The sequence below is a fragment of the Pristis pectinata genome, chromosome 12 (assembly GCF_009764475.1).
Source record: "Pristis pectinata isolate sPriPec2 chromosome 12, sPriPec2.1.pri, whole genome shotgun sequence".
In the NCBI taxonomy this organism is placed as follows: Eukaryota; Metazoa; Chordata; class Chondrichthyes; order Rhinopristiformes; family Pristidae; genus Pristis; species Pristis pectinata.
Genome location: NC_067416.1, coordinates 7,116,146 through 7,129,835, shown reverse-complemented (window position 1 = coordinate 7,129,835; position 13,690 = coordinate 7,116,146). Strand labels below are relative to the sequence as shown.

At 42.6% G+C, this 13,690-nt stretch overlaps 1 protein-coding gene across 1 annotated transcript in view; it reads left to right on the top strand.

Annotated features, from left to right (window-relative positions):
* Positions 1-2,629: 2,629 nt before the first annotated feature.
* wbp1la (WW domain binding protein 1-like a) overlaps positions 2,630-13,690 on the top strand; it is a 91,308-nt gene continuing 80,247 nt past the window's right edge. The window contains exon 1 of the mRNA XM_052027701.1: positions 2,630-2,806. Coding sequence (XP_051883661.1) covers positions 2,693-2,806 — 114 coding nt within the window. The 5' untranslated portion in view covers positions 2,630-2,692. The remainder of the gene's footprint in view (positions 2,807-13,690) is intronic.

The window sequence follows — 13,690 nt, the reverse complement described above, 5'->3', positions numbered from 1 at the left end:
TGGGATATTCAGTAGTTGTGAAACACAGAAGGTAAAATTCAAGATTTTCTTTACTTCCATTGAAGTCCCCCCTAGTAATTTATTTATGATCGGCCAACCCAAGTCATGTCACATAGTGCGGCCCTCTCTAGGTACCTTTTGATGCAAATTTTTGCAGTTCTTTTTCTGGATATATTAAACGGAGATCTACCCGTTGGTTGCACGCTATAGCCACGTATTCTAGTAGGTCAGATGGATGTTAAAGTTTCCGTGGCATTTCTAGAAGAAAAGCAAAAGGTTTTCCCAAGGCAGTAGACAACATTGCACTTCCAGTCAATGCCAGCAAAGGGTGGACTGACTTGCCATGGCTGCTTGGAGCATGTTCATTAAATAGAATTGTTGCTGCTTTTACAAACATAATAGTAGTTGCTATCCTTCAGTAAGGGATTTATATTCTGGCTTGATATAAACAACATAATAAAAAAATTTAAGCTTATGTAGGAAGAGCAAAGGGAGGAGACTAATTAAAAGAGCTAAAACCAACACAATAGGCCCCAATGGTAATCTTTGGTGCTGTATAACTCTATAGTTGGATAAAAGAAATACTCCTGCTAGAAATCTGGAATCAAGAAAACAAAGTAGTGTAGCGACTCACCGCACCGGCATCGAACCGGCTCCCGACATCGCGACATCGTCGGAGGCCCCGATCCAAGATGGCGCGGGGCCCTCCTTCTTCCCCAGCGTTGGGCTGGGAAAGCCCGCGTGCGTGAAGGTCAGGTGACCCGTGCGTGACGTCAGCGAGGGAACTGTAGCGCGGGAAGTTTTCAGCTATTAAGGGCGCACCACGCCCCGGGTTGGCATTCGACCTCTGATTTCGAAACCAGCGACTCTGTGTCTTCATTTCGAGGCGTGTAGCTAGCCACTACAGTAGTCTGTTAGCGTTTTGAAAAAAAAACTGGAAGTGTTGGTTAACAATTTGCTGCTTTTTCAGATAATGAAAATCTGACTTTGTCTAGCACCTTCAAAATAGTAAACATTGCAGAGGAATGAAATCATATATGGAGGTATTGGGGAAGGTGATCAAAAGTGTGAATGATAGTTTTTTAGGATGTGCTGTCGGGGAGGGGGGGGTGCAAAGAGAGATGGAAAAGTATCAAAAGGAGTTTTGGGCCTTAGCAGTTGAAGGGTTGTTTAAGGAATTATGCAAGGGAATATCCAAGAGATTTGGAGAAGCACAGATACCTCAGAGCATTGTAGGATTGGATAAGGTACAGAGATAGGAAGAATTTGGAGGCCATAGAGGGATTTAAAAGTAAGGTGTTATTTAATTGGGAACTAGTGTAGCTGCACAGGAGTGATGGGTGAAGGGGAACAGTACATTAGCATGTGGGCAACATTGCTTGGATGACATTGAGCTTACGGAAGACAAAATGGGGGATTCCAAATAAATGAGGGATTTCTTAGGGACTCCCAGAATTTGGGATTTAGGCAGCTGAATTCCCAGACATTACTGTTGCATTTCAACTTTGTTATGCATTATAGCAGTACAATAGTAGCCATCTGTCTTGCCAGGGTGGGTAGCAGTATACACACTGGCAAGCCAGTACAGGGAAAATTGAGACACAAGAGACTGCAAATGCCGGACTCTGGAGCAACACACAAGGTGCTGGAGGAACTCAGCGGGTCAGGCAGCATCTGTGGAGGGAAAGAGACAGTTGACATTTCAGGTCAAGACCCTTCTTCTGGACTGAAAGATAGAGGGAAGATAGCCAGTATAAAAAGGTGAAGGGACGGGGTGGAGCAAGAACTAGCAAGCAATAGGTGGATCCAGGTGAGGAGGGATGATAGGCCTATCACTTGCCAGCTCTTGCTTCACCCCTTCCCTTCATATTTTATATCGGCTATCTCGCCTCTATCTATCAGTCCAGATGAAGGGTCTTGAACTGAAATGTCGACTGTCCATTTTCCTCCACAGATCCAACTGACCAGGGGAAACTGAGCATGTGAATAGTTAATGAATTTGCCAGAAACGTTCTTCCTTATGAAATGCAAAGTTCAATATCTCATCTCTGGAATTTGATTATCAGTTGTACACAAACTGGACCAAAAATCTATGAGATAAATTTTTAAAATGGCAAGCTTCCACAGTAATTCTGATGCTGGAGGATTTTCATCTTGACTGAGTATGGTTTTCTTTGAGAATGATTGCAAGGCTAATATTGTGTAATAAAACTGGAAGTGACTACCATCTGAAAGCTTTACTGGGCTCACATTGCAAATGGGACCTAACTACAACTTGCATTAAGAATAAGGCTCACGGTGCCTAGGGAAAGATGAGCAGAATTTTATTATCAAATGAATCGCCCGTGCTTGCTCGTTGGGAATGCATGCATTTCATCTTAACACTTGCATGCATCTGAGACAAAAAAAAAGCAAAAGGCTGTGTGCCATGGTTTTCATGCGAAAAACAAGCCGCTGTTTAGTCTCCGCCCTGTGCAAACGCGAGAGTCCCCGTTGGCAGGCGCATGACGCCAGGCTCCAAAACCGGCCCGAGTGACAGGCCGGGCGGCCAATCGCGAGTTGGGAAAGTTTTGAATCGGGACGCGAAGTGAGGCGGAGGTCCAATGAGGCTGGAGGAGGGGGGCGGGACTCTGGGCGGCGGCGACTCGGCGGCGAGTGTTGGAAGTCTCCCCGGGAAGCCAGGGGTAGAGGGATGGAGCTGGCGGCGGCGGCGGGCACCAGGAAGGATATGGACAAGCTCCTGCTTAGAATGGTCGTTCTGCTGCCTCAGATCTTCCCTGTCAGGCTGGCCGGCGTGCAAGCTCAGGTAAGCGGAAACAAAGCGCTGGCCTTTTAAATGTGTTTCCATTTAAAACACAAAAACCCCTCAGCTGCTCGGTTTTCAATGGGCTCCGCTACATTGTAGCCTCCCCAGGCCTCGGGTTCTCCAGAATTTGTTACATTTCCACCCCCTCTAAAATGCGTCAATCCTGTTTTGTCGATATTTATTGCAAAATAATATTTTATTGAAATGTGCTTTGAATTTCCTTTATGCTTTACCCAAATCGAAAGTACTAATGTATCAATGTTTGCACCAATATTCAGCTTTTCTTTCAATATATTGCTCTTTAAGTTTGCAGTGGCATGGGTTTTGTTCCTGATGGTGTGTGTCTGGGGGTTAATTTGGAATTCAGAAGGCTGTGGCTCTTTCAGTATGTACTTATATTTGGTTGGGGTACTGCACCATCCTGTGACATACTAGTGGGGGTGCCCTGGCAGAAGGAGCAGTGTGTTTTGGGTTGATTGGGGTAAAGGTGGGGAGGGGAAGGGGCTGTGTTCATATTTTGGAGATGATGCTAATTTGTTTGATCTCAGTTCTGGTAAATCAGGTGATTTCAAAGAACAGGGAAGTTTACCTGTGATGCTGCCCAACTTCATATCAATTGGCTACTCATCTCATTTGTGTTTTTTATGAATTTGCTGTGTGCAAAATGGCTGCTGCATTATTACACTTTAAGGAATTCACTCACTGTATGTCGAGTATTGTTGAGATGGGAGTAATTGAACGGCTCTTCAAAGGGTTGATGTGGGTGATTGGTCTGCTTTTGTGTGTGTGTATGATTATTTGATGAAATACAGGTCATTTTTTTCTAACAAATATTAAGTGCACTGTGGTAATGATTCATTGTCCGTTTTTACAGCTTTGGAAGTAAATAGTTATGGCCTATTTAAATTAAATACATACTGAATATTCCTAAATGTTGACTATGCATTTAATTTGTATTATTTGAGGGGGTAAAAAAATTAATGGTTTGCTTTTCTTCCCTACCTTATGGCTGAAATGGCAGGTGTAAGCCAGAGATGTGTCATGCAGTTATAGAAGTTTGTGTGCCTGAGGATCAATTGTGATCCAAATACCAGAATAATGGCTACCTGACTTGGATGTAACCCTGTCAATTGAATTCAGATGTTCTTTAAACATAAAAGTTTGGATATTCAGAGCTATGTTTTGAATTATACCACCAAGTTCCATCTCTTGCATCTTTTGTAACTTTATACTTGAAACCCAGTGAGTCTTTTCCTTTGTATAATTGAGGTTCAACAAAGTTACTGACGTCTGTGGTTTCTTTTGCTCGTCTTCACCAGAAGTTTAACTGATTCCCTCAAGCAATATGGTGTAAAGATCAGGAAACTAGAGTGGGCTGTTCTAATTGAAGGGCTAGCATGTGCAATGGGCCAAATAGGAGCCTGGTATATTGTCATTTTCCTTGATTAAGCAAATTATTGAAAGTTTGAGCGGTGCAGCAGTGGTGGCAAGGAAATAAAATAATTAAAATTTTCTTTTAGGGAATAACACTTTAAGATGCAGTTTGTGAATAATTAAATACATTGGTAAATTGGTTTATTATTGTCACACGTATTGAGGTAGAGTGAAAAACTTTGTTGCATGCTATCCATACAGATCACTTCATTACAACAGCGCATTGAGGTAGTACAAGGGAAAACAATAACAGAATGCAGAATAAAGTGTCACAGTTACAGAGAAAGTGCAGTGCAGGCAGACAATAAGGTGCAAGGTCATAACAAGGTAGACTGTGGGGTCAAGAGTCCATCTTATCGTACTAGGGAACTGTTCAATAGCTTTATCACAGCAGTATAGAATCTGTCCTTGAGTCTGGTGGTACGTGCTTTAAGGCTTTTGTATCTTCTGCCCGATGGGAGGGGGGAGAAGAGAGAATGTCTGCTTTACCGATACAGTGAGAAGTGTAGACAGTCCATGGAGGAGAGGCTGGTTTCCATGATGTGCTGAGCTGTGTCCACAACTCTCTACAGTTTCTTGTGGTCTTGGGCAGAGCAGTTGCCAAGCCATGATGCATCGGGATAGGATGCTTTCTATGGTGCATCGATAATAATTGGTGAGGGTCAAAGGGGACATGCCAAATGTTTTTAGCCTCCTGAGGAAGTAGAGGCACTGGTGAGCTTTCTTGGCCATGGCGAGTACATGGTTGGACCAGGACAGGCTGTTGGTGATGTTCACTCCAAGGAACCTGAAGCTCTCAACTCTCTCGACCTCAGCACCATTGATGTAAACAGGTGCATGTGCACTGGCCCCCTTCCTGAGGTCAATGACCAGCTCGTCCGTTTTGCTGACATTGAGGGAAAGGTTCTATAGTTTATGATGCGTGAAGGAAGAGCAGACTTTGGACCTGTGTTTCCCAAAGTTCTTCTCCACAGGAGGTTTCATTGAGACATGTCTAAGATAGAGATTGATTATTGTGGAAAGTCAACAAACCTATTACTGTTATCATGCAGCTGTCAGGATTGTAGGTGGACTAGATGGACGAGGGGGCTGTTTCCATCAAGCAGTTCCTAAGCTCCAACATGTGGAGAAGTAATTATTAGCTAGTAAAGCACTGGGGAGTTCCAGGTAATCACATGAAACAAAATGAGCTGTTTGAGAACGTGTTCCTGTTATATTGGCTGATACACAAACCAATTTTTCTTTTGTCCTTGATCTGTGACTCTATGGGACTATAGAGGATTATGTTGTAATAAACAGCGAGAAAAGGAGGTGGTGTAGTGCCTCTGGTTAAAGAGGAGATTAACGCAAATGTGTGGAAGGATATTAGCCTGGATGATGTAGAATCTGGTTGGGTAAAGCTAAGAGATACCAAAGGGCAAAGAAACAGTTGTGGGAGCTGTATACAATCCCCAACAGCATTGCAGACTTTGCGGATGTCATTAAACAGAAAAGCAAAGACTTTTGCAGTCAGGGGCCTCGGGGATAATTGTGGGTGACTTTACGTGGAGATTGGGTTAGCCAGATTAGTGCAGTACTATGGAAGCAGATTTCCTGGTGTGTATAGGGGATGGTTGTTAAGACCAATACATAAAGGGACCAACTGGAGACCAGACCATACAAGGCCGGAGTGCAATGAGAAAAGATGAATTAGTAATTCTGTTGCGTGAGGCTGCTTTGGAGGGGAGTGACCATAATAATGGTGGAATCATTGAGATCGAGTGTGATGTAATGGATTTGAAGTCTCGGGTCCTGAATCTAAATGAAGGAAACTATAATGGTCTGAGCTGAGAGTTGGCTAAAATGGATTGTGGAACATTACTAATGGGATTGATAATGGATTGGCAAAGACAACTATTTAAGGAGTGCATGGGTATAATCTACAACAATTGTGTTTTCTTGGGTACAATACTAAAGGCTAAATAGATCAAGAAATTGGGGGAAAGCAGGAACAGGATACTGAATACAGATGATCAGTTGTCGTCATATTGAATGGTAGAGTGGGCTCAAAGGGTTGAATGGCCCACTAATTTCTGTCTCAATGTTACAGCAGTAAATGGATAGGGCTCCCTGTTGTAAGAACTACACTGAGCATGCATTAAGTAGCCATAGGCTATGTCTATGAGGGGAAAACAAGTGCATTTATGGTCTTCGCACCATGAAAGAGAATGCTAAAGGAGGTGTGATGGTGAGGTTGAAGGTTACTCAAAGAATTTGGAATATTCAGATGGAATGTCTGTATTTGAAGAGGAAACAGTGAAAGCCATGACGGTCAAAGGCGGTTGTGTAAAGCCAAGTTACACCTGGTTCTTGGAAGAAGTGGAATAGATTGTGGTACAACAGATGCTGTTTATATAAATTTTCAAAGGTCGCTTGATTGGGTGTTGGTTGTATTTAAAGAAAACTAGCTGCATGGTTAGGAGGAACATAAGCATACAATATTAGAACATATGCAATAGGAGGTAGAGTAGGCCATCCAGTTCTTTGAACCTGCTCCATCATTCATCAATATCATGGCTGATCCTCCACCTCAATGCCATTTCCAGCACTATCCTCGTACTCTTTGCCCAGAAATTCAGCAATCTCTGTTTCGAATGAACTTAATGACTGAGCTTCCACAGGCATCTGGGATGAAGAATTTCGAAGGTTCACGACTCTGAGTGAAGACATAACATTGCACCTCAGTGTTAGATAGCTGAAACTGTGTTCCTGGTCCCAGATTTCTCAGTTAGGGGAAATGTAGCCTGTCAAGCCCCTTAAGAATTTTGTAAGTTTCAACAAGATCTCTCATTCTCCTAAATTCTAAAGAGTACAGTCCCTCATTTGCTCCTCGTGTGGGAAACCCACCATCCCTGATTTGACTGCAAGAGGAAGTGGCTGAGGCAGGTATTGACAACATTTAAAAGATGGGTATATGGATAGGAAAGTTTAGAGAGAGATGGGCCAAGTGCGGACAAGTGGGACTAGTTTAGATGGGCATCTTGGCCAGCATCGACCATTTGGGCCAAAGAGCCTGTTGCTGTGCTGTATGATTCTTTGCTGCACTTCCTCAATGGCACGTACATTGTTTTTTTTAGGTAAGGAGACCAAAACTGTGTACACGATTCCAGGTGCAGTCTCAATAAGGCCCCTACAAATGCAGTCAGACTTCTTTACCTCTTGTAACCAAAAGTACCATTTGCTCTCCCAATTGCGTGCTGCATCTGGCCTCCAGTGACTTGTGTCCAAGCATACCAAGGTCTCTGAACACAACACTACCTAATCTCTTGCCCTTAATAAATACTCCTGCTTTTCTGTTGTAATCTCACACTTTTGCACGTTATGTTCCATCTGCCATGTTCTCACCCACTCACTCAACTCATTCTGATCCCCTTGGATCCTCCTTGCATCCTCTCTGTACTGACCGTCCTACCTGCTTTAGCATTAACAGCAAACCTGGGAATATGACACTTGGTTCCCTTAGCAAATCTTTGATGTAGATTGTGAAGAGCTGGGGCTTAAGCACTGTCCTCGTGGTACCCCACTGTACACAGCTAGGCAACCTGAGAAGGAAATGCCCTGCTTTATGTCCAACTTGGGTGAAGGATACAATGTAGGAAGTACTCTGATTTTATATTGTGAACTTGAGATGTCACAAAGAGCTGAAGCGCTATTTATTGTGGTCATTATTGTATCTTAAGGAAATGTGGTAGCCAATTTGTGCAAGGTCCCCAAAACAGCATTGAATTAAACATCCAGTGTATTGGTTAAGTAATCTATTTAATATCATGGAAATGGTGATATCTCTGGGGCGTGGGGGGGTTGGGGTCTCGGGGGGGGGGGGGGTGGTGAAACAGCTTTTTGCTCTTGGCATTGTTTAGAATCAGAATCAGGTTTATTATCACTGGCATGTTGTGAAATTTGTTGTTTTGTGGCAGCAGTACAGCGCAAGACATAGAAATTACTATAAGTTACAAAAATAGAGTGCAAAAGAGGAATAACGTGGTAGTGTTCATGGACAGATCAGAAATCTGAAGCTGTTCCTAAAACGTTGAGTGTGGGTCTTCAGGCTTCTGTACCTCCTCCCCGATGGTAGTAACGTGAAGAACTGAGTTCAATATTAAAAAATTCCATACCACAGTAAAATGGGGTAGATGCATAACTCAGTAACAGATTGTATATGTAATATCAAGTGGACATAGCTCAGAGAAATATTGTACAGCATGGAAAATAGGCCCTTTGGCCCAACTCGTCAACGCCGACCAAGATGTCTTAGAACGTTGCACGAAGAAATGTTGGGTGAAAACTAAATGTGGAGAAAGGTGAGCTGCTTCATTTGGAGAGTGAAAATAAAGTTTGATAAGGTGGATCGTTTTGCATTTGAATTTAGGATGAGAACTATTTGAAGTTGAGTGGATGATGTGATACAATTTATTTAAAAACACAAGTATTATAGAAGGGAAGCAATAGTTTGATATCTTTCTAAATGGTTACTTAGATTTCGGTTGATGTATTAGTTGGGATTCTCTGCTTCTGCACGAGAGGCTGAGATTTCCAGGCTCTTGGGTCTATTTCAAACAGATTACTTTGAGAAAAGTGGCAAAAGTATGACAGCGGCTTGTTGATAATATTTATGAGAGCTTTTAATGATGAAGAAAGACTTTTAAGTAAGTATGCATTTTGTTTTTAGAAAAGAAGTGGAAACCTCATTGGAATATTCAGGTGAATATTAAGATGAAAACCAGACAACTTGATGGGAATGGAATAATTTCTGCTGGTTGGAGAAGTTGAAACAAAGGGGGTTCAAATAGATGATTTGGGAAACTTTTGTAATGGAGTGTGTTTTTGACATAATATGCTGTGCTAGAAGCTGCATCCGTAATCTTTGTAAACAGGAAAGAGGATGATAAACAGTTGTGGGGAAAGCAGAGATTGTGGGTGGTTGGTTCAGATCTGGGGCTGAATGGCCTATAAAATTCTGTAGAGTTCTTCAAAAGTCTGAATCATCATGTTAGCCGTGCATAACAAACACTGTAGATGCTGGAAATCTGATGTACTGGAAGCACTCAACAGGTCTGATGGTATCTGTGGAAAGGGAGCCTGTTAATGTGGAGACACGAGACTGCAGCTGCTGGAATCTGGATACAGGGGCTCAACCTGACATGTCAGCCATCCCTTTTCATCCACAGATACTGCTTGACTTGCTGAGTTCTTCGAGAAGTTTGTTTTTTGTAAACTGTTGGTGTCTCAGGTTAATGACCTTTGATTGGAACGTAGCAAGTCACACTGAAGATCAGAAACTGTCAGATAAGCGAACAAGGCATTTGGTTTATATGAAGAATTCTTACACAGTCAATGATTTGGATGAGCAGTTAAATTTAAAAGGGACATCGGGCAGCTTTTTCACACAAAGGGTGGTGTGTATTTGGAATGAGCTGCCAGAAATAGTGGTTGTGGTGGGCACATTATCTAGATGGCTTTTAAATGTTGCTAAATATATGGATAGGAGAGGTTTAGAGGGCTATGGGCCAAACGTGAGGAGATGGGACTAGCTTGCTGGGCAACACAGTCGGCATGGATGAGTTGGGCCGAAGGCCTGTTTCCATGCTATATGATTCTAATTTCTTAGGCTCTTGTTAGGAGGGGAAATAGGTAGGACACTGAGAACATCCTGCTTGAATAAGGCCAAGTTTGCTGATGGTTTGGCAAGTAGGTCCATTGTCTAGTGTAGTCTTGGTCACACAGCCCAGGACAATCCATTTTCAATCTGTGATCTGTACCGTTGGCCAATTACAGCCATGGGAGCAGTATAATTAGCTGAGGTATGCCAACACCAGTGAAGGTCATCAGCAAAGAGCAAAGATACTGCTTCTGAAGGCTTCCAAATGAGCCTTGTAAAGAGGAAGAATGATGGTGTGCACCCCATGGAGAAAGGAATTGCATTCAGCAACAATGTCCTCCACAAACTTCATTAACAGCAATAAGTACAGATGTAGGAGCAGGCATAGGCCCGACGGTCCCTCAACCCTTCACCACCACTCAGTACATTCATGGCAAAATGATCTTGGCTTTGGCTCCATTCTCTTGTTCTGTAGAACAAGCATCCACCTGTCTTGGCTTTTAAGGTGGTTAATGCTTCAACCCCCATAACATTTGGGGTAGAGTCCTCACTTCCATGTAGAATTGGACAACCCCTCACTTCTGAAACTGACTCCTAGTTCTACATTCGCCCTTGAGGGGACAAACCTCTCAGCATCTACCCTCAGGATCTTCTGTGTCAATTAAATCACCTCTCATACTAAATTTCAAAGAATATAGGCTCAACATTTCATTCTTAGAAAATTGCTTTATCCCAAAAATCAACTTCGTAAACCTTCTCTGAACTCCTTCAATGCCAGCTTAGCCCTCCTCAGATAAGGAGACCGAGTTGCACAGTACTTCAGGTGTGGTCTCACGAGCACTCAGTACAGTTGGAGCAAGTTGTTGCCATTGGTTTCAAGGATGATAAGTTGGATGAGTTACTGCAGAGTAGTTGGTACTTACAGTTTGCTGACCCCATCCTCATGAATTTTCAAAATAGCATGGCGTAGATTGACAAGTATCTTGTTTTAATCTAGTTCATTGCATCTTACCTTCAGTGTTTTGTATAAACAGTACTGTCCAGGGTAGAAGAACTTCATTAGTTTGTCCAGTCAGCCTTGAAAGTTGCTTAGTGTTATCCAATTCAAGAACTAATTCTTCTCTATTCACTTCCATGACAGAATTTTTCCATTCTCCTGCCTGTTCTGCACTAGCCCTCGACTCCCCTATGCACCAAAAATCTGCCTGCTTTGGCCTCAAATATATTCTTGCTGAGTCAATTAAATTTTTCTGTTTCAAACTCTTGTTCACAATGTAGCAATCTGATTTTTTTTTAAATACCAAAACTTCCTATTTTGACATCCATATTTCTGGAATCCTGTGTTGACAGAAGATCTTACAAAAGATTCAAAATCTTCATTGAGATATCAGTCTCCCAGCCTTTTCAGAATCAGATTTATTATCGCTGACACGTGTCGTGAAATTTGTTGTTTTGCGGCAGCAGTACAGCAAGACATAAAAATTATCCTAAGTTGCAAAATAAATAGTACAAAAGGGGAATAACGAGGTAGTGTTCATGGACCATTCAGAAATCTGATGGCGGAGGGGAAGAAGCTGTTCCTGAATCATTGAGTGTGGGTCTTCAAGCTGCTGTACCTCTTCCCTGATGGTAGTAATGTGAAGAGGGCATGTGTCGGGTGGTGAGGGTCCTTAGTGATGGATGCTGCAGCCTTGAGTCACCGCTTCTTGGAACTATCCTCAATGGTGGGGAGGGTTGTGTCCGTGATGTAGCTGGCTGAGTTCTACAACACTCTGCAGCTTCTTGCGATCCTGCGCATTGGAGCCTCCATACCAGGCAGTGTTGCAACCAGTCAGAATGCTCTCCACTGTACACCTGTAGAAATTTGCAAGGATCTTTGGTGACATACCAAATCTTCTCATTAGGCCCAGTGTGGACTGTCTTTCCATTTAACTTGAATGTTACAACAATCCATGCAGGCTCACCCCAAAACTCTATCCAATGGTTTTGTTGTCCTTCTGCAGTGCAAAATTTAACACCACACTCCAATTATTCTTTAACAAAGCCAGATGCAGACTCCCTTGACCTTGATCTTAGCTCACATCCTTTGCTGCACATTCAGATGTTTGACTTGTTTACTTGACTGTTGATGAAACATTTAGCCAGCAATTTATCAATCTGTCCATTAAATTCCTAGGCAGCTTTTCTAATCATAGTTCAAGCAAACTACTGAATAACGTGTTTCGTATTCAAGTTTCCAATTAATTATAATTTTATCCTTGGCTCAGTTGAATAATATGTGAATTGATCCTGATGGATTTTGCTTCCTTTGTATAATTGAACGTTGGTTAGTGATCTTGATTACTGTCCATCACTACCCACCCCTTTCCATTCAATGTTGCTCGCAAAATTAAACTCTTTTCACCATCCTTTTCCAAGTCATTTAATGAAAATAAACTGTAGCCACCTCCCCAGGCTCCCCCGTGGAGCTTCACTGGAATTGGTTTCCACTCTGACACCTTGCTGTGACTTTTTATTGTGTGATCGTAATTTTCACATCACCTCTTCCTGTGATTATATCAGCGTTAGTCCATGCATTGACCCTTGTTGCCTTTCTCCTGAAAACAAGATCTGTAACTCTTGAAGAATTCATCTGATTGACCTGCCTCTTCTAGTCAGACCCAGTCCTACAGATACTTCTTGTATTCTATTTATATTTTCCCAGGGTTGGGGTATCAAGAACTAGAGGGCATAGGTTTACGGTGAGAGGGGAAAGATTTAAGAGGAATTTGAGGGGCAACCTTTTTACACAAAAGGTGGTATGTATGTGGAATGAGCTGCCAGAGGAAGTGGTTGAGGCAGGTACAATAACAACTTTTAAAAGACAGTTGGACATGTAGATGGGTTGGAAAGGTTTAGAAGGTTACGGCCAAACACTGGCAAATGGGGCATCTTGGTCGGCATGGACCAGTTGGGCCGAAGGGCTGTATGACTCTATGTAGAATGAAGCCATTTGGCCCATTGAAGCTATTCCATTCGAGTCCCATTGCCCCACTTACTTCCCTGTAACCCCTTCTTACTCCCGCCACCCACTTATCCTAGGAACATTTAGCAATAGCCAATGTACCTTATTATTTGTTAAGGTCCCAAAATGCATTCAGCAAAATGAAGAGTGTCATTTAAAGGTTGACCCTTCAAGGCTGCCAAAGTACACAATAGTGACCTGGAAAGTATAGACAACATCATGTAGCTTGTCCTTCTTGTATGTGTATTCTTGAAGTTTAACTGGACAATCCAGGGACTTTGTATCACATGTTTATCACTGTTTGCTGCATGCTGACATAAAACAGAAGTGTTTCAATTTTTGATGGAAATGCCTTTGGGTTGGAAGTGACATGGGGACATGGTTGATCTCCGGGATGTGACTTGAACAGAATGCATCTTGTTCCAAGCCAGCAATGCTGTTCCAGGAAGATTTATTTAAAGGTTGACTCCCATTTGCTGTTACCAGGGTACAATATGTACCTTGTTTACCACTCTTCTTCCTTCCCCTTTCCATTCCCTGTCACAGAAAAAAGTTGATAAAGGAGGTTATTTCTGTACTCTTCTGCCTCCTCTAACTTTTCCCAAGTCTCCTCTTGAATTTGCTGACTTGCGCTGAGTGCAATTCCACAGAGTGGAGGACCTCTTAGCAAACATCAGACATATGTGATGTGTGATCCTGAGCAGTGACAGCAACTGCTTCAATCTAAGCATTACTGCAGAACCTGACAGCTGAGCCACAGGTTCCTGTCTGGTGATCAGCTGTAGGAGCACTTTGTTTACTTGTGTTT